This window comes from Aulonocara stuartgranti (assembly GCF_965226115.1).
Source record: "Aulonocara stuartgranti genome assembly, chromosome: 8".
Lineage (NCBI taxonomy): Eukaryota > Metazoa > Chordata > Actinopteri > Cichliformes > Cichlidae > Aulonocara > Aulonocara stuartgranti.
Window position 1 is genome coordinate 18,687,697 of NC_138959.1, and position 27,708 is coordinate 18,715,404.

The window sequence follows — 27,708 nt, forward strand, 5'->3', positions numbered from 1 at the left end:
CAGTTAATTTGCCTAGCACTTTCAAAACAGTTACAAAGTGTGTTAAAGAACACAATAAAATCTTAGTTAAAAACACAAAAGAAAAGTTCAAAGAGTTAAAACACGAAACGGTTTGTTTTCTTTTTGCATTGAGCCAGGCTGCACAGACAGCTAAGAGTGTCTGATGTGCAGAATGCAGGCAGTGACTTGGTTCATAAAAAGTGACCAAATCTGTAACAAGGCTTGTACCCATGTATCGTATACCCAAAAGGTTGTGAGGAGGAGAATGATGATTTATTTCTTTGAATTTGTTATAAGTCTGGCAGCTGAGATTTAAATGAGCTGGAGGTGAAAGATGGACTTCTGGCTGAGATCCCAGTAGAAGGAATTACAATTATTCAAACACAATGAGATAAAAGGATTTAATGGGTGTGATAAATGTGGTTGCACTCACCTGTTCACGGCACCTGATGTTAATGAGCAGAAAGGTAGGGTGAGCATGAGGCGAAACCTTCTGTTGACTGCAGCTTGAGCGCAGCTTGAATCATTTTGATGCATCTTTTGGTTTATGTATACTTCTGCACTAAGTTATGCAATAGGCCAATGTTGAAATTTGGCATAGTAAATGGTGCAGTTATTTGTGCAGTCTGTGCATTTGTTTAATGGTTTGAGGCCGTGTGCCGATTTGTACAGTGGACAGTTGTATGTGGAATAAAAGTAGCAAATAGTACAGAGGTGTATCTCATGTGTTTACTGTTGCACGTCATCTGTGTCCTCATGTTTAGCCTGCCGCGGCCGTTGGTTGGAGGAGCCGCAATAGTTTGGAAAGGAAGGAAGCAGTAAGGTCAGTTTCCATTCTGGGTTTTCAGCATTAATAAAGAAACCTGCAACAAGGTGAGTAATGTTTGAGGTCCAAAAGAAATCAACACAGAGAAATTTTTACAGTGCTTTTCTACTCTACCTGAACATTCAAAGCGCTCTATACAGGTTGCCTCATTCACACCTGTTCATAGAAGCCCTTTTTCTGTGCTTTCTACCTAACATTCACACACATTCATACTCTGATGAATGCATCAGAGAGTGACTTGGGGTTAATGTCTTGCCCAAGGACAGTTAGCATGCAGTCTGGAGCAGCCAGGGATCGATCCAAAAACCATCTGATTAGTAGATGACCTGCTCCACCTCCTGAGCCACAGCCACCCCTTTCAGAGGTAAAGAATGATTTAGAAAGTAAGTACAGTAATTTTTTGAGGTGATTTGATTAAAAAAAATCATTTTTGCTTCTAATTACATAATTAAGGTGTAATTACATCTTCCAACAAATTGATACATAAACGTATCATTTATCTACTAAAAATACATAGGAGCTGGCGTCATGTTGTGGAAGCTGCCATCTTGCCCCACCATCATACACTGGCTGAGATGGGCATCGCTGCGCCGCCTTTTCATGTTTTATGTAAGTGGATTTATACATTACTTTGAATTTAAAGATGTCAAATAGCTCTTTCACACTACATATGACTATTTCACATTTGTACATGTATATTTTGGTGATCTCTTTCTCAGTATGTTTTTCTTCTTATGGAAATAAGCTAATTTTAAACCAGTTAATGTTAGGCTCCAGTGTCCTAAGAAATCACACCTTTCCCCTGATAAACAAATTGATTGGATTCTCTCATTGTGTGGGAATTGATTATCAATTACAACTTCAATGAGCCACTTCAAAGAAAGTTTCACCCGCGTGGGCAGCAACAGAAAGTCCAGATGTGGAAACAGAAGGTTTCCACATTAAAATATCGATATTTGAATCATTTTGGGGTAAATTGTAGTTTTTCATTAACAGGAACACAGTGGAAAGAAACTATCATTCAGATTGTCTACATTGGAAAGAACTACTCCCTCTTCCGCCTTTTATAGTCATGTGTGAAATACGGCTGTATAAATGTGTGGCAGCCTGTGGCGTGCGCACTCACAACAATGGCTGAGCGTAACTGGAGTCATGTGCGCACGTATTTTACATCCACAAACAGCCCAGACGTGGTTTGCGATACATGTGGCAAGAAAGTGAGGTGTTGTGGCAACACCACTAACCTTGTCAAACACCTCAAAGTAAATCATATCACAGAATATGACGAGCTTATGTTGAGGCAAACTGAAGAGGAGGAGAAGGACGGGTGCTGCTAGGGTGAGACAGACGTCTCTCAGGGAGTCCTTTAGTGCTGCAGGCAGGCAAGGTGTTCACATAGTGCACAACTTCAGGTTTTTGATTTCTATATGATGAATTCTGCATTATTAAGTGATAAGAACAAGTAATCTGATGTCCTGTAATGATTATGACGCTATAATTTGAGATACAATAAAAGAGTAAAGTTTTTGTACAAAGTATCGGAGCAGTATCGTCGATACCACCCTGAATTTTACTTGGTATGGGATCGGAAAGGAAATCAGTGGTATCACACATCACTAGTGATCAAATGTCAGGCCAAGCTGGAACTGATTCCTGTCTTCTGTAACTTCTACAACACTGTCCAATAGAGACACATGAATGAACTGCAGCGTCATTAAAAACACTGATGATCTTTATTTAAAAATGTAATACATTTACATCTGAATAAACTTTTAGGCATTACGCTGACGGAGGGATGGATGGACCATGAATGCTTTCTCATCCTTCTTGTCATGCACCATGGAAGTGTCTGAGGGGCTTTTCCACTTGGAATGGGGATACTGTGTCCACACTTCAGAGGTGGAGTTTCCAGCATCTCACCTGGGCCTCATCTGCAAACAATCAGCAGGAGGGCTTCTTAAACCAGCGCTGCCTGCTACTCCTCGCCAGTTTGTTCTGCCATCTCCAGTGGTAACTAGGCTTCCCCTCTGCTCCAGTTCTGGCGTGCTCCTTCCCTGTGTTTAACCTTGTTTTCCCTGTGTTTAGGTCTCCTCTGCCAACATACTCATCCTACCCTCAAACTCCCTTACCCGTCCAGCAACTTCTTCTCCCTCTGTTGCAGAATTCCCGTTGGATTGTTCCCATCAGGAGCCAGGTGTTCAGTCTCTCGATAGCTTTTCCTCTGGTTCCTGCTGTCTGCTGACACTCCTAGCTCGAGCCACGTTCTCCATTCCCTCTCTAAAGTCTCATAAATAGTTTAACCATGTGCATTGAATCTGCATTTGGGTCTAAGCTTTCTACGCAGGGAAGAAATCATCACAGTGACATCTATTTAATTTTCAATTCAATTTTATTTAAAGAGCGCCAAATGACAGCAACAGTCACCTGAAGGCGCTTTATATTGTAAGATATACTTACAAAGAAAACCCCAACAATCATATGACCCCCTATGAGCAAGCACTTTGGCGACAGTGGGAAGGAAAAACTCCCTTTTAACAGGAAGAAACCTCCAGCAGAACCAGGCTCAGGGAGGGGCGGCCATCTGCTGCGACCGGTTGGGGAGGGGCAAGGAAAATAGTATAAAGACATGGAACAGAGACAGAGGTTAATAACAAGTACCATTCAGTGCAGAGGTCTATTAAACATAGTGGGTGAAGAAGAAACACCCAGTGCATCATGGGAATCCCCCGGCAGCCTAATGCTGGGCATACACTGTGCGATTTTTGGCCCATTTTGAGCCGATTTTTCAGTCGTGCGATCGTTTTGGGGATCGTCCCGAGTTTGGCCTTGATCAAACTTCTCACCCCTGCGAGTCAATCCTACAGTTTGATCAGGAGCCGAATAACGCGACTGAAAAATCGCAGCACAGTGTATGCCCAGCTTATTGCAGCATAGAGGATTCAGGATCACCTGAGTAGGCCATCAGATTACTGAAAGGATACTGAAAAAACCCGTCGAAGTAGTCTTAGTCTTCATTGCTGCTGGTCGACTCAATTGAACACCTCTGAAGTTTGCACACAGGCAAGTATTCCTCTTCTTGCTCAAAATCCTCTCGGGAACGCTTCCTCGAGCCTCCAGTTTCGTGTTCAAGCTCTTCGTGCGCATCTTCAAATACTTCAGAGTCATCATCGCTCCATCTCATTCTTTTGTTTGCTCCTAAATCTTCTTCATCCCTCTCTCTAGACCTCTTCCTGGAAACACCTGGCTGAGGGTCCTCTTCTGGGATGTACTGGCGAACATCCATGCGGCCTTCAAATGCCTCCTCATTTTCAATGCCACCAACATTGAAAATGATCACAACCACATCATTGTGATCCCCGTGCTGTTCATCGTTGTCACCATTGGCATTATTGTCCCTCACATGAATATTTTGAACATCGTCGTCGTCGTCGTCGTCATCGTCATCGTTGCCGTCGCCGTCGCCGCCGTCATCGTCGTCGTCGTCATCGTTGTCGCCGTCATCGTCGTCGCCGTCATCGTCGTTGTCGTCGTCATCGTCGTCGTCGTCGTCGTCATCGTCGTCGTCGTCGTCGTCATCGTCTTCGTCCCCATAAAGGTAATTGTCATATTGTGCCAGTACTGAAGCTATTAGCTCATGTAGAAAGCAACAACAATCACAGAGAGCGAGATACAGATCGTTCAGGAAGCCATTAGCAGGTTCCTGATCTCCATTTGCCAACATTCGTGGGTTAACCTGTTGGCCTGCAAGATCATTAAATCTTTTAATTAACATCCATAACTATCTGCTGAAAATCTGTTTTTCATCAATTTCAAGACTGAGTACATGTGCTTACCGTTTTGGTTATTTTGTGGTCCGTCTCCACTTGCACTCATTTTGACTACAAGGAACACAAAACAACAATGATCACTAAACCTCAACCCAGAATGTTCAGAGAATTTGCTTTTTTTGTGATGACTTTAGGCTGCGTCCAAACGTACACGGCTATGTTTGAAAACGGACAATTTTCCTTTTTCGTTTAAAAAAAAATAATCCAGTCCACATGTGCAGTTTTGAAAAAATATCTCCTTCCACATCTAAACACTAAAAACAAAGTGAAACGCTGTCAAGAACACGCCAAATCTTAACCATGTAGAAATGTTGGCCAATCAGAAGTCTAGAAGCCTGGGTGGGAAAACCTCATAAAACCTTACGTACTTCTGAGAAGTTTTTGTCTTTTTCTGGAAAAGCAGCTAATTTTGTGTTACTTTCACGTGCCTTCATCGTTTCAAATGTTAATAACTAAAGACAGACTCACAACTTTGGAATGGACTAAATGCATACAGCATACATAAATGTCATTTTTTAAAATTACATTTATTCCAAACCGACGTCAGGATTTGGGTTGGGAGAGCGTCTGTGTTGAATGTAGAATCCACGTCTGATGTAAGCGTGTAAAAACTGCAGATACTAAGATTAACAGACACAGTATGTTGTCTACATCTGCCATTGTAGAAATTGATCTCACGTAAACAATAACGTGGCCACAGCGTGACTTCAACAGCGGCGCACACTTTTGACATTGCCTGAGTAAATGTCCGTTTTCCTCGTCCACACCTAAACACAAAAACGTGCTTTTTAAAAATCTCACCTTTCAGTGACTCAATCTGCTGTTTAGGTGTGGACGAAAGGCCCAAATGCAGAGACAAAGCTGCGCTTTCAAAAATAGCCGTGTACATGTGCACGTAGGCTCAGTTTCTCAGAAATTCTAATAGTTTGTTTGAGAACAAAACTTACGTCTTCTCTATTTTCCTAAATGAACAAAATAATCTGAGAAATAATCGTGTTAAAAAGAGCTTCTGTCACTCTAAGATATGATTAAGAACATTTTCTAATTTATGTATCATTTGTCAAATATTACATCAGCTGACAAATAGTTAAGTCTTCATTTGTTTTCCTGAATAATAGATCCACATCATCCTCTCTATGATGGAAAATATAGTCTAGTCTTGCACAATGTAAAGTACATAAATACTGTCCTGGCAAGCAGGGAAATCAGGCTTTATATATTTAAGTAAATGATCTTGAGTTTATAAACTGAAATTTGAGCTTACTTTAGTTCTTGGTAGATTACACAGCAGTTAATCCTCAGGGAAACGTCCAAATGTCACTAAATAGTGGTCTGCTTTCATTCGGTTGCAGTGTCTCTTCAGTTTTGTGTTCATATGCTGATGTTTTCATTCAAACATGCTTAAATGCTGTGATGTCACTTTAGCAGCAAAGACTGCGGAATGTGCAGAGATTCTTTTGACATCAAGTTGTTTGCTCAGATTTTGATATCTTTTAAATGGAGACAAAACAAAACGCTATGGCAACAAAACAACAAGCTGTTTCCAGTGCTTAATATTTAACATGTCTTTGTTATAAATTTTATTTGTACAAATCTGTGATGTTGATGTGCACAACGTGGGATTTAGACCTCGGAGGGTTAATCAACAAATCACGAAAAATTAGGTTTAAATTTCTGTTCATGACGGTGCAGATTTCTGACATTTTGTGTACTTGAAGCATTTAACAATTTGATTGTTTTCTAATAAAAACTGTGTGAAACTCAAGTTAGAACTGTGTTTGTAAATGAACCGCCCCATGTTGTGTAGCTTTCTGGATTTTATACTTATTGGGCTACATATTAATTTACTATACAGGCTATACAGTAGATAAAATCTAACCTCACATGTTTTATGTAACTAAAGTGTTTAATCATGTGGGCTACAGACAGTAATCAAGTTATGGACTATATTGATATGAAAAACATGCATACTTAGTGCATTTGAATCATTTTAACCATATGTAACCACCTGCATGTCATGGTCCTGGGACTTCTACCTGGTTTTTTGTGTGTCTTGTATTGTTGTTGTTTGATGTCAGCTTTAGGGTCCCTCGGTTGTTCTGTTAAGATGTTGCTTATTTGATTTCCCCTCGTGACTTTACCCCCTGTGTGCCCCCTCTGTGTACCTGCCAGCCCCCATGCCTCGTTTCTCCTCCTTGTGTTTTATTCCATGTTTTCCCAGCCCGTCTGTGTTCTCTTCCAATCTGGTCTGCGTCTCTGTGTGCTTCCTGTTTTACTTTGATAGTCTCCCGTCAGTGTTGTGTTACTCCTGCCGTGTCTCGTTATGATTATCAGTGTCGCCTGTGTTCCCCGTGTGCTCCCACTTCCCTCGTTAACCCTCTGTGTATTTGTGTCCACGTCTCCTACATTACCTACATAATAGAGCTATAATAAATGTTTGTTTGGGGTTTTTTTAAGTACAGAAATCAGCTGCTAAAATAATTGTTTTGACTTTTTGGGAATGCTTTACGGTCTGTTCTGTAGGAACGCTGAATTAATATATTGACTGTCTGGCCCCTTCTGGCTATTTAATAGTTGCTGAAGGAGATTTTGTTCATCCCCAGCTAATCTCATCCATATTTATATAAAATCTAGCATACTCCACACCACACAAAGTCAGAAGCCAGTTAAAATCTGTATGTGGTACCTGAGGCGGTGCTGCACTGACCAGTTGTTTCTGGCTATTTGCTGGTTCAGCCTGCCTATCACTGCAACTCTTGGCTCTTATTGGTCAGGCTGGTGTGTGTGTGTGTGTGTGTGTGTGTGTGTGTGTGTGTGTGTGTGTGTGTGTGTGTGCGTATTGTAAAGACTTGATTCCCACAGTCCAAGTCAGGGTTTTAAAATGCGTTGCTGTCTCCATCCAGCATCAAAGCTGCATTGAAATTTCCTTCAATGAAATTTTGGCTCAAAGAAAAACAGTGTTGTTACTGTCAATCTCCAGTTAAAATAAAAGTGTAATTAAACCAAACGAAAGTAATGTACTAATGCTGGTCAAGACATTACCTGTAGCTGAGTGACATTTCCTCCAATTTCTGTTGGTGTCTGCAGTTTCCACTGGGGCTTAGTGTCACCTCTACTGCTACCCGACTGCACCACCATCCTCCACATTGCTATGCGTCCATTGGTGGTGCCAGCTGCTAGGATTTCTGAGTGTTGCAGAATTTTTAAAAAAGCAACGAGTTTTTTTTTTTTAACCTATGCATTTGGAAACATTCAGGAATATGGTGATGGGAAAGAAAAAGCTTCTTTTCATTTACAATTCTGTGCAAACTTTTGCCTTTGCCTGCACAGTATGAAACACAGTTGATCATCTCTCCCCTCTCATATCCCAGAGTCTCATCAAGAGACAAAACATAGTTATGTAGCACGTAGCATGTAGAGAAGTTTCTTGATGGAGCCCTCCACACTGAGAAGGACACTCGTCTTACAATACTCATCCACACTATGGACTTTACCTATATGCATAAGACATGGGATTAAAGATGAAATAAGTGGAATATCTGACAGCTCAAACCACAAAGTGTTCATATTTATTAAAGATCAGACTGGATTCTGGATCAATAGCATTATAGCTTGTTGTATTTTCCCCTTTCTGGAGACTCCCACAGGATTACTGCTTCACAGAGGCAAAATACACTTTTGATATAATTTTCAACAAGTCTGCTGGATTAATCAGACTTTCTAAAACCATGAATACTTTTCTCATACTGTTCTTCGTAACTGTTCAAAAATAAAGCAAAGTATCATCAATGCAATTTACAGAACAAACAAATAAAATAAACAGCCTTTATACATTGAGGGCTGTGACTGCAGAAGACTGCTGGCCTCAGACAAAATTATACAAGGCAATGAAAAAACAAATTGTGTCTTAAAGAAAGTATGGTCAAATGCATTGGAAATAACAAATGATTTAATTTTCCAAACTCCAACAGGAATCACAAACTCCTACCATCTGCAGTGCAGATAAAGAATCCAAGTCCCTCCTGTGGCCCCATCTTCAGAGGTGCCCCCTTCCAGCTAAACTTGTCCAGCGCACGCTCATCTCCTCTCACAGATGCTCGAGCTAGCATTGCCACATCACTATAATAAAATACAAAAAATAGTATTTGATTAAAAAAATGTCATACTCTTCCACTTGATATGGGACTTCGAAGGCTGCTTACTCTCCAGGTGTGGACGGTCTGAAGATGCAGCAAGTTAAAGGTTTCTTGTATTCATGTTTTACAAGGTGGTTTCCATGAAGTCTCCCTCTCGCATCCACCTTCCATACTGCCAAAGCTCCAGACTGTCAATAACAATAATAACAGTAATAGTTAACAGTTAATTTGCCTAGCACTTTCAAAACAGTTACAAAGTGTGTTAAAGAACACAATAAAATCTTAGTTAAAAACACAAAAGAAAAGTTCAAAGAGTTAAAACACGAAACGGTTTGTTTTCTTTTTGCATTGAGCCAGGCTGCACGGACAGCTAAGAGTGTCTGATGTGCAGAATGCAGGCAGTGACTTGGTTCATAAAAAGTGACCAAATCTGTAACAAGGCTTGTACCCATGTATCGTATACCCAAAAGGTTGTGAGGAGGAGAATGATGATTTATTTCTTTGAATTTGTTATAAGTCTGGCAGCTGAGATTTAAATGAGCTGGAGGTGAAAGATGGACTTCTGGCTGAGATCCCAGTAGAAGGAATTACAATTATTCAAACACAATGAGATAAAAGGATTTAATGGGTGTGATAAATGTGGTTGCACTCACCTGTTCACGGCACCTGATGTTAATGAGCAGAAAGGTAGGGTGAGCATGAGGCGAAACCTTCTGTTGACTGCAGCTTGAGCGCAGCTTGAATCATTTTGATGCATCTTTTGGTTTATGTATACTTCTGCACTAAGTTATGCAATAGGCCAATGTTGAAATTTGGCATAGTAAATGGTGCAGTTATTTGTGCAGTCTGTGCATTTGTTTAATGGTTTGAGGCCGTGTGCCGATTTGTACAGTGGACAGTTGTATGTGGAATAAAAGTAGCAAATAGTACAGAGGTGTATCTCATGTGTTTACTGTTGCACGTCATCTGTGTCCTCATGTTTAGCCTGCCGCGGCCGTTGGTTGGAGGAGCCGCAATAGTTTGGAAAGGAAGGAAGCAGTAAGGTCAGTTTCCATTCTGGGTTTTCAGCATTAATAAAGAAACCTGCAACAAGGTGAGTAATGTTTGAGGTCCAAAAGAAATCAACACAGAGAAATTTTTACAGTGCTTTTCTACTCTACCTGAACATTCAAAGCGCTCTATACAGGTTGCCTCATTCACACCTGTTCATAGAAGCCCTTTTTCTGTGCTTTCTACCTAACATTCACACACATTCATACTCTGATGAATGCATCAGAGAGTGACTTGGGGTTAATGTCTTGCCCAAGGACAGTTAGCATGCAGTCTGGAGCAGCCAGGGATCGACCCAAAAACCATCTGATTAGTAGATGACCTGCTCCACCTCCTGAGCCACAGCCACCCCTTTCAGAGGTAAAGAATGATTTAGAAAGTAAGTACAGTAATTTTTTGAGGTGATTTGATTAAAAAAAATCATTTTTGCTTCTAATTACATAATTAAGGTGTAATTACATCTTCCAACAAATTGATACATAAACGTATCATTTATCTACTAAAAATACATAGGAGCTGGCGTCATGTTGTGGAAGCTGCCATCTTGCCCCACCATCATACACTGGCTGAGATGGGCATCGCTGCGCCGCCTTTTCATGTTTTATGTAAGTGGATTTATACATTACTTTGAATTTAAAGATGTCAAATAGCTCTTTCACACTACATATGACTATTTCACATTTGTACATGTATATTTTGGTGATCTCTTTCTCAGTATGTTTTTCTTCTTATGGAAATAAGCTAATTTTAAACCAGCTAATGTTAGGCTCCAGTGTCCTAAGAAATCACACCTTTCCCCTGATAAACAAATTGATTGGATTCTCTCATTGTGTGGGAATTGATTATCAATTACAACTTCAATGAGCCACTTCAAAGAAAGTTTCACCCGCGTGGGCAGCAACAGAAAGTCCAGATGTGGAAACAGAAGGTTTCCACATTAAAATATCGATATTTGAATCATTTTGGGGTAAATTGTAGTTTTTCATTAACAGGAACACAGTGGAAAGAAACTATCATTCAGATTGTCTACATTGGAAAGAACTACTCCCTCTTCCGCCTTTTATAGTCATGTGTGAAATACGGCTGTATAAATGTGTGGCAGCCTGTGGCGTGCGCACTCACAACAATGGCTGAGCGTAACTGGAGTCATGTGCGCACGTATTTTACATCCACAAACAGCCCAGACGTGGTTTGCGATACATGTGGCAAGAAAGTGAGGTGTTGTGGCAACACCACTAACCTTGTCAAACACCTCAAAGTAAATCATATCACAGAATATGACGAGCTTATGTTGAGGCAAACTGAAGAGGAGGAGAAGGACGGGTGCTGCTAGGGTGAGACAGACGTCTCTCAGGGAGTCCTTTAGTGCTGCAGGCAGGCAAGGTGTTCACATAGTGCACAACTTCAGGTTTTTGATTTCTATATGATGAATTCTGCATTATTAAGTGATAAGAACAAGTAATCTGATGTCCTGTAATGATTATGACGCTATAATTTGAGATACAATAAAAGAGTAAAGTTTTTGTACAAAGTATCGGAGCAGTATCGTCGATACCACCCTGAATTTTACTTGGTATGGGATCGGAAAGGAAATCAGTGGTATCACACATCACTAGTGATCAAATGTCAGGCCAAGCTGGAACTGATTCCTGTCTTCTGTAACTTCTACAACACTGTCCAATAGAGACACATGAATGAACTGCAGCGTCATTAAAAACACTGATGATCTTTATTTAAAAATGTAATACATTTACATCTGAATAAACTTTTAGGCATTACGCTGACGGAGGGATGGATGGACCATGAATGCTTTCTCATCCTTCTTGTCATGCACCATGGAAGTGTCTGAGGGGCTTTTCCACTTGGAATGGGGATACTGTGTCCACACTTCAGAGGTGGAGTTTCCAGCATCTCACCTGGGCCTCATCTGCAAACAATCAGCAGGAGGGCTTCTTAAACCAGCGCTGCCTGCTACTCCTCGCCAGTTTGTTCTGCCATCTCCAGTGGTAACTAGGCTTCCCCTCTGCTCCAGTTCTGGCGTGCTCCTTCCCTGTGTTTAACCTTGTTTTCCCTGTGTTTAGGTCTCCTCTGCCAACATACTCATCCTACCCTCAAACTCCCTTACCCGTCCAGCAACTTCTTCTCCCTCTGTTGCAGAATTCCCGTTGGATTGTTCCCATCAGGAGCCAGGTGTTCAGTCTCTCGATAGCTTTTCCTCTGGTTCCTGCTGTCTGCTGACACTCCTAGCTCGAGCCACGTTCTCCATTCCCTCTCTAAAGTCTCATAAATAGTTTAACCATGTGCATTGAATCTGCATTTGGGTCTAAGCTTTCTACGCAGGGAAGAAATCATCACAGTGACATCTATTTAATTTTCAATTCAATTTTATTTAAAGAGCGCCAAATGACAGCAACAGTCACCTGAAGGCGCTTTATATTGTAAGATATACTTACAAAGAAAACCCCAACAATCATATGACCCCCTATGAGCAAGCACTTTGGCGACAGTGGGAAGGAAAAACTCCCTTTTAACAGGAAGAAACCTCCAGCAGAACCAGGCTCAGGGAGGGGCGGCCATCTGCTGCGACCGGTTGGGGAGGGGCAAGGAAAATAGTATAAAGACATGGAACAGAGACAGAGGTTAATAACAAGTACCATTCAGTGCAGAGGTCTATTAAACATAGTGGGTGAAGAAGAAACACCCAGTGCATCATGGGAATCCCCCGGCAGCCTAATGCTGGGCATACACTGTGCGATTTTTGGCCCATTTTGAGCCGATTTTTCAGTCGTGCGATCGTTTTGGGGATCGTCCCGAGTTTGGCCTTGATCAAACTTCTCACCCCTGCGAGTCAATCCTACAGTTTGATCAGGAGCCGAATAACGCGACTGAAAAATCGCAGCACAGTGTATGCCCAGCTTATTGCAGCATAGAGGATTCAGGATCACCTGAGTAGGCCATCAGATTACTGAAAGGATACTGAAAAAACCCGTCGAAGTAGTCTTAGTCTTCATTGCTGCTGGTCGACTCAATTGAACACCTCTGAAGTTTGCACACAGGCAAGTATTCCTCTTCTTGCTCAAAATCCTCTCGGGAACGCTTCCTCGAGCCTCCAGTTTCGTGTTCAAGCTCTTCGTGCGCATCTTCAAATACTTCAGAGTCATCATCGCTCCATCTCATTCTTTTGTTTGCTCCTAAATCTTCTTCATCCCTCTCTCTAGACCTCTTCCTGGAAACACCTGGCTGAGGGTCCTCTTCTGGGATGTACTGGCGAACATCCATGCGGCCTTCAAATGCCTCCTCATTTTCAATGCCACCAACATCGTCGTCGTCATCGTCATCGTTGCCGTCGCCGTCGCCGCCGTCATCGGCGTCATCGTTGTCGTCATCGTCGTTGTCGTCATCGTCGTTGTCGTTGTCGTCGTCGTCGTCGTCGTCGTCGTCATCGTCGTTGTCGTCATCGTCGTTGTCGTTGTCGTCGTCATCGTCGTCGTCGTCATCGTCGTCGTCGTCATCGTCTTCGTCCCCGTAAAGGTAATTGTCATATTGTGCCAGTACTGAAGCTATTAGCTCATGTAGAAAGCAACAACAATCACAGAGAGCGAGATACAGATCGTTCAGGAAGCCATTAGCAGGTTCCTGATCTCCATTTGCCAACATTCGTGGGTTAACCTGTTGGCCTGCAAGATCATTAAATCTTTTAATTAACATCCATAACTATCTGCTGAAAATCTGTTTTTCATCAATTTCAAGACTGAGTACATGTGCTTACCGTTTTGGTTATTTTGTGGTCCGTCTCCACTTGCACTCATTTTGACTACAAGGAACACAAAACAACAATGATCACTAAACCTCAACCCAGAATGTTCAGAGAATTTGCTTTTTTTGTGATGACTTTAGGCTGCGTCCAAACGTACACGGCTATGTTTGAAAACGGACAATTTTCCTTTTTCGTTTAAAAAAAAAAAAAATCCAGTCCACATGTGCAGTTTTGAAAAAATATCTCCTTCCACATCTAAACACTAAAAACAAAGTGAAACGCTGTCAAGAACACGCCAAATCTTAACCGTGTAGAAATGTTGGCCAATCAGAAGTCTAGAAGCCTGGGTGGGAAAACCTCATAAAACCTTACGTACTTCTGAGAAGTTTTTGTCTTTTTCTGGAAAAGCAGCTAATTTTGTGTTACTTTCACGTGCCTTCATCGTTTCAAATGTTAATAACTAAAGACAGACTCACAACTTTGGAATGGACTAAATGCATACAGCATACATAAATGTCATTTTTTAAAATGACATTTATTCCAAACCGACGTCAGGATTTGGGTTGGGAGAGCGTCTGTGTTGAATGTAGAATCCACGTCTGATGTAAGCGTGTAAAAACTGCAGATACTAAGATTAACAGACACAGTATGTTGTCTACATCTGCCATTGTAGAAATTGATCTCATGTAAACAATAACGTGGCCACAGCGTGACTTCAACAGCGGCGCACACTTTTGACATTGCCTGAGTAAATGTCCGTTTTCCTCGTCCACACCTGAACACAAAAACGTCCTTTTTAAAAATCTCACCTTTCAGTGACTCAATCTGCTGTTTAGGTGTGGACGAAAGGCCCAAATGCAGAGACAAAGCTGCGCTTTCAAAAATAGCCGTGTACATGTGCACGTAGGCTCAGTTTCTCAGAAATTCTAATAGTTTGTTTGAGAACAAAACTTACGTCTTCTCTATTTTCCTAAATGAACAAAATAATCTGAGAAATAATCGTGTTAAAAAGAGCTTCTGTCACTCTAAGATATGATTAAGAACATTTTCTAATTTATGTATCATTTGTCAAATATTACATCAGCTGACAAATAGTTAAGTCTTCATTTGTTTTCCTGAATAATAGATCCACATCATCCTCTCTATGATGGAAAATATAGTCTAGTCTTGCACAATGTAAAGTACATAAATACTGTCCTGGCAAGCAGGGAAATCAGGCTTTATATATTTAAGTAAATGATCTTGAGTTTATAAACTGAAATTTGAGCTTACTTTAGTTCTTGGTAGATTACACAGCAGTTAATCCTCAGGGAAACGTCCAAATGTCACTAAATAGTGGTCTGCTTTCATTCGGTTGCAGTGTCTCTTCAGTTTTGTGTTCATATGCTGATGTTTTCATTCAAACATGCTTAAATGCTGTGATGTCACTTTAGCAGCAAAGACTGCGGAATGTGCAGAGATTCTTTTGACATCAAGTTGTTTGCTCAGATTTTGATATCTTTTAAATGGAGACAAAACAAAACGCTATGGCAACAAAACAACAAGCTGTTTCCAGTGCTTAATATTTAACATGTCTTTGTTATAAATTTTATTTGTACAAATCTGTGATGTTGATGTGCACAACGTGGGATTTAGACCTCGGAGGGTTAATCAACAAATCACGAAAAATTAGGTTTAAATTTCTGTTCATGACGGTGCAGATTTCTGACATTTTGTGTACTTGAAGCATTTAACAATTTGATTGTTTTCTAATAAAAACTGTGTGAAACTCAAGTTAGAACTGTGTTTGTAAATGAACCGCCCCATGTTGTGTAGCTTTCTGGATTTTATACTTATTGGGCTACATATTAATTTACTATACAGGCTATACAGTAGATAAAATCTAAACTCACATGTTTTATGTAACTAAAGTGTTTAATCATGTGGGCTACAGACAGTAATCAAGTTATGGACTGTATTGATATGAAAAACATGCATACTTAGTGCATTTGAATCATTTTAACCATATGTAACCACCTGCATGTCATGGTCCTGGGACTTCTACCTGGTTTTTTGTGTGTCTTGTATTGTTGTTGTTTGATGTCAGCTTTAGGGTCCCTCGGTTGTTCTGTTAAGATGTTGCTTATTTGATTTCCCCTCGTGACTTTACCCCCTGTGTGCCCCCTCTGTGTACCTGCCAGCCCCCATGCCTCGTTTCTCCTCCTTGTGTTTTATTCCATGTTTTCCCAGCCCGTCTGTGTTCTCTTCCAATCTGGTCTGCGTCTCTGTGTGCTTCCTGTTTTACTTTGAGTCTCCCGTCAGTGTTGTGTTACTCCTGCCGTGTCTCGTTATGATTATCAGTGTCGCCTGTGTTCCCCGTGTGCTCCCACTTCCCTCGTTAACCCTCTGTGTATTTGTGTCCACGTCTCCTACATTACCTACATAATAGAGCTATAATAAATGTTTGTTTGGGGTTTTTTTAAGTACAGAAATCAGCTGCTAAAATTATTGTTTTGACTTTTTGGGAATGCTTTACGGTCTGTTCTGTAGGAACGCTGAATTAATATATTGACTGTCTGGCCCCTTCTGGCTATTTAATAGTTGCTGAAGGAGATTTTGTTCATCCCCAGCTAATCTCATCCATATTTATATAAAATCTAGCATACTCCACACCACACAAAGTCAGAAGCCAGTTAAAATCTGTATGTGGTACCTGAGGCGGTGCTGCACTGACCAGTTGTTTCTGGCTATTTGCTGGTTCAGCCTGCCTATCACTGCAACTCTTGGCTCTTATTGGTCAGGCTGGTGTGTGTGTGTGTGTGTGTGTGTGTGTGTGTGTGTGTGTGTGTGTGTGTGTGTGTGTGTGTGTGTGTGCGTATTGTAAAGACTTTATTCCCACAGTCCAAGTCAGGGTTTTAAAATGCGTTGCTGTCTCCATCCAGCATCAAAGCTGCATTGAAATTTCCTTCAATGAAATTTTGGCTCAAAGAAAAACAGTGTTGTTACTGTCAATCTCCAGTTAAAATAAAAGTGTAATTAAACCAAACGAAAGTAATGTACTAATGCTGGTCAAGACATTACCTGTAGCTGAGTGACATTTCCTCCAATTTCTGTTGGTGTCTGCAGTTTCCACTGGGGCTTAGTGTCACCTCTACTGCTACCCGACTGCACCACCATCCTCCACATTGCTATGCGTCCATTGGTGGTGCCAGCTGCTAGGATTTCTGAGTGTTGCAGAATTTTTAAAAAAGCAACGAGTTTTTTTTTTTTTAACCTATGCATTTGCAAACATTCAGGAATATGGTGATGGGAAAGAAAAAGCTTCTTTTCATTTACAATTCTGTGCAAACTTTTGCCTTTGCCTGCACAGTATGAAACACAGTTGATCATCTCTCCCCTCTCATATCCCAGAGTCTCATCAAGAGACAAAACATAGTTATGTAGCACGTAGCATGTAGAGAAGTTTCTTGATGGAGCCCTCCACACTGAGAAGGACACTCGTCTTACAATACTCATCCACACTATGGACTTTACCTATATGCATAAGACATGGGATTAAAGATGAAATAAGTGGAATATCTGACAGCTCAAACCACAAAGTGTTCATATTTATTAAAGATCAGACTGGATTCTGGATCAATAGCATTATAGCTTGTTGTATTTTCCCCTTTCTGGAGACTCCCACAGGATTACTGCTTCACAGAGGCAAAATACACTTTTGATATAATTTTCAACAAGTCTGCTGGATTAATCAGACTTTCTAAAACCATGAATACTTTTCTCATACTGTTCTTCGTAACTGTTCAAAAATAAAGCAAAGTATCATCAATGCAATTTACAGAACAAACAAATAAAATAAACAGCCTTTATACATTGAGGGCTGTGACTGCAGAAGACTGCTGGCCTCAGACAAAATTATACAAGGCAATGAAAAAACAAATTGTGTCTTAAAGAAAGTATGGTCAAATGCATTGGAAATAACAAATGATTTAATTTTCCAAACTCCAACAGGAATCACAAACTCCTACCATCTGCAGTGCAGATAAAGAATCCAAGTCCCTCCTGTGGCCCCATCTTCAGAGGTGCCCCCTTCCAGCTAAACTTGTCCAGCGCACGCTCATCTCCTCTCACAGATGCTCGAGCTAGCATTGCCACATCACTATAATAAAATACAAAAAATAGTATTTGATTAAAAAAATGTCATACTCTTCCACTTGATATGGGACTTCGAAGGCTGCTTACTCTCCAGGTGTGGACGGTCTGAAGATGCAGCAAGTTAAAGGTTTCTTGTATTCATGTTTTACAAGGTGGTTTCCATGAAGTCTCCCTCTCGCATCCACCTTCCATACTGCCAAAGCTCCAGACTGTCAATAACAATAATAACAGTAATAGTTAACAGTTAATTTGCCTAGCACTTTCAAAACAGTTACAAAGTGTGTTAAAGAACACAATAAAATCTTAGTTAAAAACACAAAAGAAAAGTTCAAAGAGTTAAAACACGAAACGGTTTGTTTTCTTTTTGCATTGAGCCAGGCTGCACAGACAGCTAAGAGTGTCTGATGTGCAGAATGCAGGCAGTGACTTGGTTCATAAAAAGTGACCAAATCTGTAACAAGGCTTGTACCCATGTATCGTATACCCAAAAGGTTGTGAGGAGGAGAATGATGATTTATTTCTTTGAATTTGTTATAAGTCTGGCAGCTGAGATTTAAATGAGCTGGAGGTGAAAGATGGACTTCTGGCTGAGATCCCAGTAGAAGGAATTACAATTATTCAAACACAATGAGATAAAAGGATTTAATGGGTGTGATAAATGTGGTTGCACTCACCTGTTCACGGCACCTGATGTTAATGAGCAGAAAGGTAGGGTGAGCATGAGGCGAAACCTTCTGTTGACTGCAGCTTGAGCGCAGCTTGAATCATTTTGATGCATCTTTTGGTTTATGTATACTTCTGCACTAAGTTATGCAATAGGCCAATGTTGAAATTTGGCATAGTAAATGGTGCAGTTATTTGTGCAGTCTGTGCATTTGTTTAATGGTTTGAGGCCGTGTGCCGATTTGTACAGTGGACAGTTGTATGTGGAATAAAAGTAGCAAATAGTACAGAGGTGTATCTCATGTGTTTACTGTTGCACGTCATCTGTGTCCTCATGTTTAGCCTGCCGCGGCCGTTGGTTGGAGGAGCCGCAATAGTTTGGAAAGGAAGGAAGCAGTAAGGTCAGTTTCCATTCTGGGTTTTCAGCATTAATAAAGAAACCTGCAACAAGGTGAGTAATGTTTGAGGTCCAAAAGAAATCAACACAGAGAAATTTTTACAGTGCTTTTCTACTCTACCTGAACATTCAAAGCGCTCTATACAGGTTGCCTCATTCACACCTGTTCATAGAAGCCCTTTTTCTGTGCTTTCTACCTAACATTCACACACATTCATACTCTGATGAATGCATCAGAGAGTGACTTGGGGTTAATGTCTTGCCCAAGGACAGTTAGCATGCAGTCTGGAGCAGCCAGGGATCGATCCAAAAACCATCTGATTAGTAGATGACCTGCTCCACCTCCTGAGCCACAGCCACCCCTTTCAGAGGTAAAGAATGATTTAGAAAGTAAGTACAGTAATTTTTTGAGGTGATTTGATTAAAAAAAATCATTTTTGCTTCTAATTACATAATTAAGGTGTAATTACATCTTCCAACAAATTGATACATAAACGTATCATTTATCTACTAAAAATACATAGGAGCTGGCGTCATGTTGTGGAAGCTGCCATCTTGCCCCACCATCATACACTGGCTGAGATGGGCATCGCTGCGCCGCCTTTTCATGTTTTATGTAAGTGGATTTATACATTACTTTGAATTTAAAGATGTCAAATAGCTCTTTCACACTACATATGACTATTTCACATTTGTACATGTATATTTTGGTGATCTCTTTCTCAGTATGTTTTTCTTCTTATGGAAATAAGCTAATTTTAAACCAGTTAATGTTAGGCTCCAGTGTCCTAAGAAATCACACCTTTCCCCTGATAAACAAATTGATTGGATTCTCTCATTGTGTGGGAATTGATTATCAATTACAACTTCAATGAGCCACTTCAAAGAAAGTTTCACCCGCGTGGGCAGCAACAGAAAGTCCAGATGTGGAAACAGAAGGTTTCCACATTAAAATATCGATATTTGAATCATTTTGGGGTAAATTGTAGTTTTTCATTAACAGGAACACAGTGGAAAGAAACTATCATTCAGATTGTCTACATTGGAAAGAACTACTCCCTCTTCCGCCTTTTATAGTCATGTGTGAAATACGGCTGTATAAATGTGTGGCAGCCTGTGGCGTGCGCACTCACAACAATGGCTGAGCGTAACTGGAGTCATGTGCGCACGTATTTTACATCCACAAACAGCCCAGACGTGGTTTGCGATACATGTGGCAAGAAAGTGAGGTGTTGTGGCAACACCACTAACCTTGTCAAACACCTCAAAGTAAATCATATCACAGAATATGACGAGCTTATGTTGAGGCAAACTGAAGAGGAGGAGAAGGACGGGTGCTGCTAGGGTGAGACAGACGTCTCTCAGGGAGTCCTTTAGTGCTGCAGGCAGGCAAGGTGTTCACATAGTGCACAACTTCAGGTTTTTGATTTCTATATGATGAATTCTGCATTATTAAGTGATAAGAACAAGTAATCTGATGTCCTGTAATGATTATGACGCTATAATTTGAGATACAATAAAAGAGTAAAGTTTTTGTACAAAGTATCGGAGCAGTATCGTCGATACCACCCTGAATTTTACTTGGTATGGGATCGGAAAGGAAATCAGTGGTATCACACATCACTAGTGATCAAATGTCAGGCCAAGCTGGAACTGATTCCTGTCTTCTGTAACTTCTACAACACTGTCCAATAGAGACACATGAATGAACTGCAGCGTCATTAAAAACACTGATGATCTTTATTTAAAAATGTAATACATTTACATCTGAATAAACTTTTAGGCATTACGCTGACGGAGGGATGGATGGACCATGAATGCTTTCTCATCCTTCTTGTCATGCACCATGGAAGTGTCTGAGGGGCTTTTCCACTTGGAATGGGGATACTGTGTCCACACTTCAGAGGTGGAGTTTCCAGCATCTCACCTGGGCCTCATCTGCAAACAATCAGCAGGAGGGCTTCTTAAACCAGCGCTGCCTGCTACTCCTCGCCAGTTTGTTCTGCCATCTCCAGTGGTAACTAGGCTTCCCCTCTGCTCCAGTTCTGGCGTGCTCCTTCCCTGTGTTTAACCTTGTTTTCCCTGTGTTTAGGTCTCCTCTGCCAACATACTCATCCTACCCTCAAACTCCCTTACCCGTCCAGCAACTTCTTCTCCCTCTGTTGCAGAATTCCCGTTGGATTGTTCCCATCAGGAGCCAGGTGTTCAGTCTCTCGATAGCTTTTCCTCTGGTTCCTGCTGTCTGCTGACACTCCTAGCTCGAGCCACGTTCTCCATTCCCTCTCTAAAGTCTCATAAATAGTTTAACCATGTGCATTGAATCTGCATTTGGGTCTAAGCTTTCTATGCAGGGAAGAAATCATCACAGTGACATCTATTTAATTTTCAATTCAATTTTATTTAAAGAGCGCCAAATGACAGCAACAGTCACCTGAAGGCGCTTTATATTGTAAGATATACTTACAAAGAAAACCCCAACAATCATATGACCCCCTATGAGCAAGCACTTTGGCGACAGTGGGAAGGAAAAACTCCCTTTTAACAGGAAGAAACCTCCAGCAGAACCAGGCTCAGGGAGGGGCGGCCATCTGCTGCGACCGGTTGGGGAGGGGCAAGGAAAATAGTATAAAGACATGGAACAGAGACAGAGGTTAATAACAAGTACCATTCAGTGCAGAGAGGTCTATTAAACATAGAGGGTGAAGAAGAAACACCCAGTGCATCATGGGAATCCCCCGGCAGCCTAATGCTGGGCATACACTGTGCGATTTTTGGCCCATTTTGAGCCGATTTTTCAGTCGTGCGATCGTTTTGGGGATCGTCCCGAGTTTGGCCTTGATCAAACTTCTCACCCCTGCGAGTCAATCCTACAGTTTGATCAGGAGCCGAATAACGCGACTGAAAAATCGCAGCACAGTGTATGCCCAGCTTATTGCAGCATAGAGGATTCAGGATCACCTGAGTAGGCCATCAGATTACTGAAAGGATACTGAAAAAACCCGTCGAAGTAGTCTTAGTCTTCATTGCTGCTGGTCGACTCAATTGAACACCTCTGAAGTTTGCACACAGGCAAGTATTCCTCTTCTTGCTCAAAATCCTCTCGGGAACGCTTCCTCGAGCCTCCAGTTTCGTGTTCAAGCTCTTCGTGCGCATCTTCAAATACTTCAGAGTCATCATCGCTCCATCTCATTCTTTTGTTTGCTCCTAAATCTTCTTCATCCCTCTCTCTAGACCTCTTCCTGGAAACACCTGGCTGAGGGTCCTCTTCTGGGATGTACTGGCGACCATCCATGCGGCCTTCAAATGCCTCCTCATTTTCAATGCCACCAACATTGAAAATGATCACAACCACATCATTGTGATCCCCGTGCTGTTCATCGTTGTCACCATTGGCATTATTGTCCCTCACATGAATATTTTGAACATCGTTGTCGTCGTCGTCGTCGTCGTCGTCGTCGTCGTCGTCATCGTCATCGTTGCCGTCGCCGTCGCCGCCGTCATCGTCGTCGTCGTCATCGTTGTCGCCGTCATCGTCGTCGCCGTCATCGTCGTTGTCGTCGTCATCGTCGTCGTCGTCGTCGTCGTCGTCATCGTCGTCGTCGTCGTCGTCATCGTCTTCGTCCCCATAAAGGTAATTGTCATATTGTGCCAGTACTGAAGCTATTAGCTCATGTAGAAAGCAACAACAATCACAGAGAGCGAGATACAGATCGTTCAGGAAGCCATTAGCAGGTTCCTGATCTCCATTTGCCAACATTCGTGGGTTAACCTGTTGGCCTGCAAGATCATTAAATCTTTTAATTAACATCCATAACTATCTGCTGAAAATCTGTTTTTCATCAATTTCAAGACTGAGTACATGTGCTTACCGTTTTGGTTATTTTGTGGTCCGTCTCCACTTGCACTCATTTTGACTACAAGGAACACAAAACAACAATGATCACTAAACCTCAACCCAGAATGTTCAGAGAATTTGCTTTTTTTGTGATGACTTTAGGCTGCGTCCAAACGTACACGGCTATGTTTGAAAACGGACAATTTTCCTTTTTCGTTTAAAAAAAAATAAAAATCCAGTCCACATGTGCAGTTTTGAAAAAATATCTCCTTCCACATCTAAACACTAAAAACAAAGTGAAACGCTGTCAAGAACACGCCAAATCTTAACCGTGTAGAAATGTTGGCCAATCAGAAGTCTAGAAGCCTGGGTGGGAAAACCTCATAAAACCTTACGTACTTCTGAGAAGTTTTTGTCTTTTTCTGGAAAAGCAGCTAATTTTGTGTCACTTTCACGTGCCTTCATCGTTTCAAATGTTAATAACTAAAGACAGACTCACAACTTTGGAATGGACTAAATGCATACAGCATACATAAATGTCATTTTTTTAAATTACATTTCTTCCAAACCGACATCAGGATTTGGGTTGGGAGAGCGTCTGTGTTGAATGTAGAATCCACGTCTGATGTAAGCGTGTAAAAACTGCAGATACTAAGATTAACAGACACAGTATGTTGTCTACATCTGCCATTGTAGAAATTGATCTCATGTAAACAATAACGTGGCCACAGCGTGACTTCAACAGCGGCGCACACTTTTGACATTGCCTGAGTAAATGTCCGTTTTCCTCGTCCACACCTAAACACAAAAACGTGCTTTTTAAAAATCTCACCTTTCAGTGACTCAATCTGCTGTTTAGGTGTGGACGAAAGGCCCAAATGCAGAGACAAAGCTGCGCTTTCAAAAATAGCCGTGTACATGTGCACGTAGGCTCAGTTTCTCAGAAATTCTAATAGTTTGTTTGAGAACAAAACTTACGTCTTCTCTATTTTCCTAAATGAACAAAATAATCTGAGAAATAATCGTGTTAAAAAGAGCTTCTGTCACTCTAAGATATGATTAAGAACATTTTCTAATTTATGTATCATTTGTCAAATATTACATCAGCTGACAAATAGTTAAGTCTTCATTTGTTTTCCTGAATAATAGATCCACATCATCCTCTCTATGATGGAAAATATAGTCTAGTCTTGCACAATGTAAAGTACATAAATACTGTCCTGGCAAGCAGGGAAATCAGGCTTTATATATTTAAGTAAATGATCTTGAGTTTATAAACTGAAATTTGAGCTTACTTTAGTTCTTGGTAGATTACACAGCAGTTAATCCTCAGGGAAACGTCCAAATGTCACTAAATAGTGGTCTGCTTTCATTCGGTTGCAGTGTCTCTTCCGTTTTGTGTTCATATGCTGATGTTTTCATTCAAACATGCTTAAATGCTGTGATGTCACTTTAGCAGCAAAGACTGCGGAATGTGCAGAGATTCTTTTGACATCAAGTTGTTTGCTCAGATTTTGATATCTTTTAAATGGAGACAAAACAAAACGCTATGGCAACAAAACAACAAGCTGTTTCCAGTGCTTAATATTTAACCTGTCTTTGTTATAAATTTTATTTGTACAAATCTGTGATGTTGATGTGCACAACGTGGGATTTAGACCTCGGAGGGTTAATCAACAAATCACGAAAAATTAGGTTTAAATTTCTGTTCATGACGGTGCAGATTTCTGACATTTTGTGTACTTGAAGCATTTAACAATTTGATTGTTTTCTAATAAAAACTGTGTGAAACTCAAGTTAGAACTGTGTTTGTAAATGAACCGCCCCATGTTGTGTAGCTTTCTGGATTTTATACTTATTGGGCTACATATTAATTTACTATACAGGCTATACAGTAGATAAAATCTAAACTCACATGTTTTATGTAACTAAAGTGTTTAATCATGTGGGCTACAGACAGTAATCAAGTTATGGACTGTATTGATATGAAAAACATGCATACTTAGTGCATTTGAATCATTTTAACCATATGTAACCACCTGCATGTCATGGTCCTGGGACTTCTACCTGGTTTTTTGTGTGTCTTGTATTGTTGTTGTTTGATGTCAGCTTTAGGGTCCCTCGGTTGTTCTGTTAAGATGTTGCTTATTTGATTTCCCCTCGTGACTTTACCCCCTGTGTGCCCCCTCTGTGTATCTGCCAGCCCCCATGCCTCGTTTCTCCTCCTTGTGTTTTATTCCATGTTTTCCCAGCCCGCTATGTCTGTGTTCTCTTCCAATCTGGTCTGCGTCTCTGTGTGCTTCCTGTTTTACTTTGATAGTCTCCCGTCAGTGTTGTGTTACTCCTGCCGTGTCTCGTTATGATTATCAGTGTCGCCTGTGTTCCCCGTGTGCTCCCACTTCCCTCGTTAACCCTCTGTGTATTTGTGTCCACGTCTCCTACATTACCTACATAATAGAGCTATAATAAATGTTTGTTTGGGGTTTTTTTAAGTACAGAAATCAGCTGCTAAAATAATTGTTTTGACTTTTTGGGAATGCTTTACGGTCTGTTCTGTAGGAACGCTGAATTAATATATTGACTGTCTGGCCCCTTCTGGCTATTTAATAGTTGCTGAAGGAGATTTTGTTCATCCCCAGCTAATCTCATCCATATTTATATAAAATCTAGCATACTCCACACCACACAAAGTCAGAAGCCAGTTAAAATCTGTATGTGGTACCTGAGGCGGTGCTGCACTGACCAGTTGTTTCTGGCTATTTGCTGGTTCAGCCTGCCTATCACTGCAACTCTTGGCTCTTATTGGTCAGGCTGGTGTGTGTGTGTGTGTGTGTGTGTGTGTGTGTGTGTGTGTGTGTGTGTGTGTGTGTGTGTGTGTGTGTGTGTGTGTGTGTGCGTATTGTAAAGACTTGATTCCCACAGTCCAAGTCAGGGTTTTAAAATGCGTTGCTGTCTCCATCCAGCATCAAAGCTGCATTGAAATTTCCTTCAATGAAATTTTGGCTCAAAGAAAAACAGTGTTGTTACTGTCAATCTCCAGTTAAAATAAAAGTGTAATTAAACCAAACGAAAGTAATGTACTAATGCTGGTCAAGACATTACCTGTAGCTGAGTGACATTTCCTCCAATTTCTGTTGGTGTCTGCAGTTTCCACTGGGGCTTAGTGTCACCTCTACTGCTACCCGACTGCACCACCATCCTCCACATTGCTATGCGTCCATTGGTGGTGCCAGCTGCTAGGATTTCTGAGTGTTGCAGAATTTTTAAAAAAGCAACGAGTTTTTTTTTTTTTAACCTATGCATTTGCAAACATTCAGGAATATGGTGATGGGAAAGAAAAAGCTTCTTTTCATTTACAATTCTGTGCAAACTTTTGCCTTTGCCTGCACAGTATGAAACACAGTTGATCATCTCTCCCCTCTCATATCCCAGAGTCTCATCAAGAGACAAAACATAGTTATGTAGCACGTAGCATGTAGAGAAGTTTCTTGATGGAGCCCTCCACACTGAGAAGGACACTCGTCTTACAATACTCATCCACACTATGGACTTTACCTATATGCATAAGACATGGGATTAAAGATGAAATAAGTGGAATATCTGACAGCTCAAACCACAAAGTGTTCATATTTATTAAAGATCAGACTGGATTCTGGATCAATAGCATTATAGCTTGTTGTATTTTCCCCTTTCTGGAGACTCCCACAGGATTACTGCTTCACAGAGGCAAAATACACTTTTGATATAATTTTCAACAAGTCTGCTGGATTAATCAGACTTTCTAAAACCATGAATACTTTTCTCATACTGTTCTTCGTAACTGTTCAAAAATAAAGCAAAGTATCATCAATGCAATTTACAGAACAAACAAATAAAATAAACAGCCTTTATACATTGAGGGCTGTGACTGCAGAAGACTGCTGGCCTCAGACAAAATTATACAAGGCAATGAAAAAACAAATTGTGTCTTAAAGAAAGTATGGTCAAATGCATTGAAAATAACAAATGATTTAATTTTCCAAACTCCAACAGGAATCACAAACTCCTACCATCTGCAGTGCAGATAAAGAATCCAAGTCCCTCCTGTGGCCCCATCTTCAGAGGTGCCCCCTTCCAGCTAAACTTGTCCAGCGCACGCTCATCTCCTCTCACAGATGCTCGAGCTAGCATTGCCACATCACTATAATAAAATACAAAAAATAGTATTTGATTAAAAAAATGTCATACTCTTCCACTTGATATGGGACTTCGAAGGCTGCTTACTCTCCAGGTGTGGACGGTCTGAAGATGCAGCAAGTTAAAGGTTTCTTGTATTCATGTTTTACAAGGTGGTTTCCATGAAGTCTCCCTCTCGCATCCACCTTCCATACTGCCAAAGCTCCAGACTGTCAATAACAATAATAACAGTAATAGTTAACAGTTAATTTGCCTAGCACTTTCAAAACAGTTACAAAGTGTGTTAAAGAACACAATAAAATCTTAGTTAAAAACACAAAAGAAAAGTTCAAAGAGTTAAAACACGAAACGGTTTGTTTTCTTTTTGCATTGAGCCAGGCTGCACGGACAGCTAAGAGTGTCTGATGTGCAGAATGCAGGCAGTGACTTGGTTCATAAAAAGTGACCAAATCTGTAACAAGGCTTGTACCCATGTATCGTATACCCAAAAGGTTGTGAGGAGGAGAATGATGATTTATTTCTTTGAATTTGTTATAAGTCTGGCAGCTGAGATTTAAATGAGCTGGAGGTGAAAGATGGACTTCTGGCTGAGATCCCAGTAGAAGGAATTACAATTATTCAAACACAATGAGATAAAAGGATTTAATGGGTGTGATAAATGTGGTTGCACTCACCTGTTCACGGCACCTGATGTTAATGAGCAGAAAGGTAGGGTGAGCATGAGGCGAAACCTTCTGTTGACTGCAGCTTGAGCGCAGCTTGAATCATTTTGATGCATCTTTTGGTTTATGTATACTTCTGCACTAAGTTATGCAATAGGCCAATGTTGAAATTTGGCATAGTAAATGTTGCAGTTATTTGTGCAGTCTGTGCATTTGTTTAATGGTTTGAGCCCGTGTGCCGATTT

At 40.9% G+C, this 27,708-nt stretch overlaps 3 protein-coding genes and 5 long non-coding RNA genes across 25 annotated transcripts; 3 read left to right on the forward strand and 5 right to left on the reverse strand.

Annotated features, from left to right (window-relative positions):
- Positions 1-112: 112 nt before the first annotated feature.
- Positions 113-3,158, forward strand: LOC309712837. 4 transcript variants are annotated; one of them, XR_014278400.1, is made up of 4 exons: positions 113-873; positions 1,088-1,190; positions 1,344-1,435; positions 2,603-3,158. It is a non-coding gene; the product is annotated as an uncharacterized lncRNA (long non-coding RNA). The 4 variants fall into 4 exon arrangements; XR_014278402.1 differs by having other exon boundaries at positions 113-823; XR_014278403.1 differs by having other exon boundaries at positions 676-873; positions 1,088-1,209.
- A 38-nt stretch (positions 3,159-3,196) lies between these two features.
- Positions 3,197-6,801, reverse strand: LOC309712834 (uncharacterized protein). Its single transcript, XM_082543981.1, has 3 exons — positions 6,690-6,801; positions 4,660-4,704; positions 3,197-4,567 (listed from the first exon to the last, which is right to left on the reverse strand). The coding sequence occupies exons 2-3, from the start codon at positions 4,697-4,699 to the stop codon at positions 3,831-3,833; spliced, it is 777 nt and encodes a 258-aa protein (XP_082400107.1). The 5' UTR covers positions 4,700-4,704; positions 6,690-6,801; the 3' UTR covers positions 3,197-3,830.
- Positions 6,802-8,860: 2,059 nt separating this feature from the next.
- LOC309712836 lies at positions 8,861-12,167 on the forward strand. Of its 6 annotated transcripts, none has more exons than XR_014278394.1 (4): positions 8,861-9,882; positions 10,066-10,199; positions 10,353-10,444; positions 11,612-12,167. It is a non-coding gene; the product is annotated as an uncharacterized lncRNA (long non-coding RNA). The 6 variants fall into 6 exon arrangements; XR_014278395.1 differs by having other exon boundaries at positions 10,097-10,218; XR_014278396.1 differs by having other exon boundaries at positions 10,097-10,199.
- A 38-nt stretch (positions 12,168-12,205) lies between these two features.
- Positions 12,206-15,740, reverse strand: LOC309712841 (uncharacterized protein). Its single transcript, XM_082543991.1, has 3 exons — positions 15,641-15,740; positions 13,609-13,653; positions 12,206-13,516 (listed from the first exon to the last, which is right to left on the reverse strand). The coding sequence occupies exons 2-3, from the start codon at positions 13,646-13,648 to the stop codon at positions 12,840-12,842; spliced, it is 717 nt and encodes a 238-aa protein (XP_082400117.1). The 5' UTR covers positions 13,649-13,653; positions 15,641-15,740; the 3' UTR covers positions 12,206-12,839.
- A 1,114-nt stretch (positions 15,741-16,854) lies between these two features.
- LOC309712844 lies at positions 16,855-18,194 on the reverse strand. The gene is made up of 3 exons (XR_014278420.1): positions 17,818-18,194; positions 17,604-17,734; positions 16,855-17,109 (listed from the first exon to the last, which is right to left on the reverse strand). It is a non-coding gene; the product is annotated as an uncharacterized lncRNA (long non-coding RNA).
- A 143-nt stretch (positions 18,195-18,337) lies between these two features.
- On the forward strand, positions 18,338-21,079 carry LOC309712843. 4 transcript variants are annotated; one of them, XR_014278416.1, is made up of 4 exons: positions 18,338-18,844; positions 19,059-19,161; positions 19,315-19,406; positions 20,574-21,079. It is a non-coding gene; the product is annotated as an uncharacterized lncRNA (long non-coding RNA). The 4 variants fall into 4 exon arrangements; XR_014278418.1 differs by having other exon boundaries at positions 18,338-18,794; XR_014278419.1 differs by having other exon boundaries at positions 18,647-18,844; positions 19,059-19,180.
- An 88-nt stretch (positions 21,080-21,167) lies between these two features.
- LOC309712840 (uncharacterized protein) lies at positions 21,168-25,890 on the reverse strand. Of its 7 annotated transcripts, none has more exons than XM_082543987.1 (4): positions 24,693-25,682; positions 23,921-24,146; positions 22,660-22,704; positions 21,168-22,567 (listed from the first exon to the last, which is right to left on the reverse strand). In XM_082543987.1, exons 3-4 carry the CDS (start codon positions 22,697-22,699, stop codon positions 21,804-21,806), a joined length of 804 nt encoding a protein of 267 aa, XP_082400113.1. In that variant the 5' UTR covers positions 22,700-22,704; positions 23,921-24,146; positions 24,693-25,682; the 3' UTR covers positions 21,168-21,803. The 7 variants fall into 7 exon arrangements, with proteins under 7 accessions (XP_082400113.1, XP_082400111.1, XP_082400114.1 ...); XM_082543985.1 differs by having other exon boundaries at positions 24,665-25,682; XM_082543988.1 differs by lacking the exons at positions 23,921-24,146; positions 24,693-25,682 and adding an exon at positions 25,728-25,890.
- Positions 25,891-25,925: 35 nt separating this feature from the next.
- On the reverse strand, positions 25,926-27,632 carry LOC309712845. Its single transcript, XR_014278421.1, has 3 exons — positions 26,889-27,632; positions 26,675-26,805; positions 25,926-26,180 (listed from the first exon to the last, which is right to left on the reverse strand). It is a non-coding gene; the product is annotated as an uncharacterized lncRNA (long non-coding RNA).
- Between the last annotated feature and the right edge of the window lie 76 nt (positions 27,633-27,708).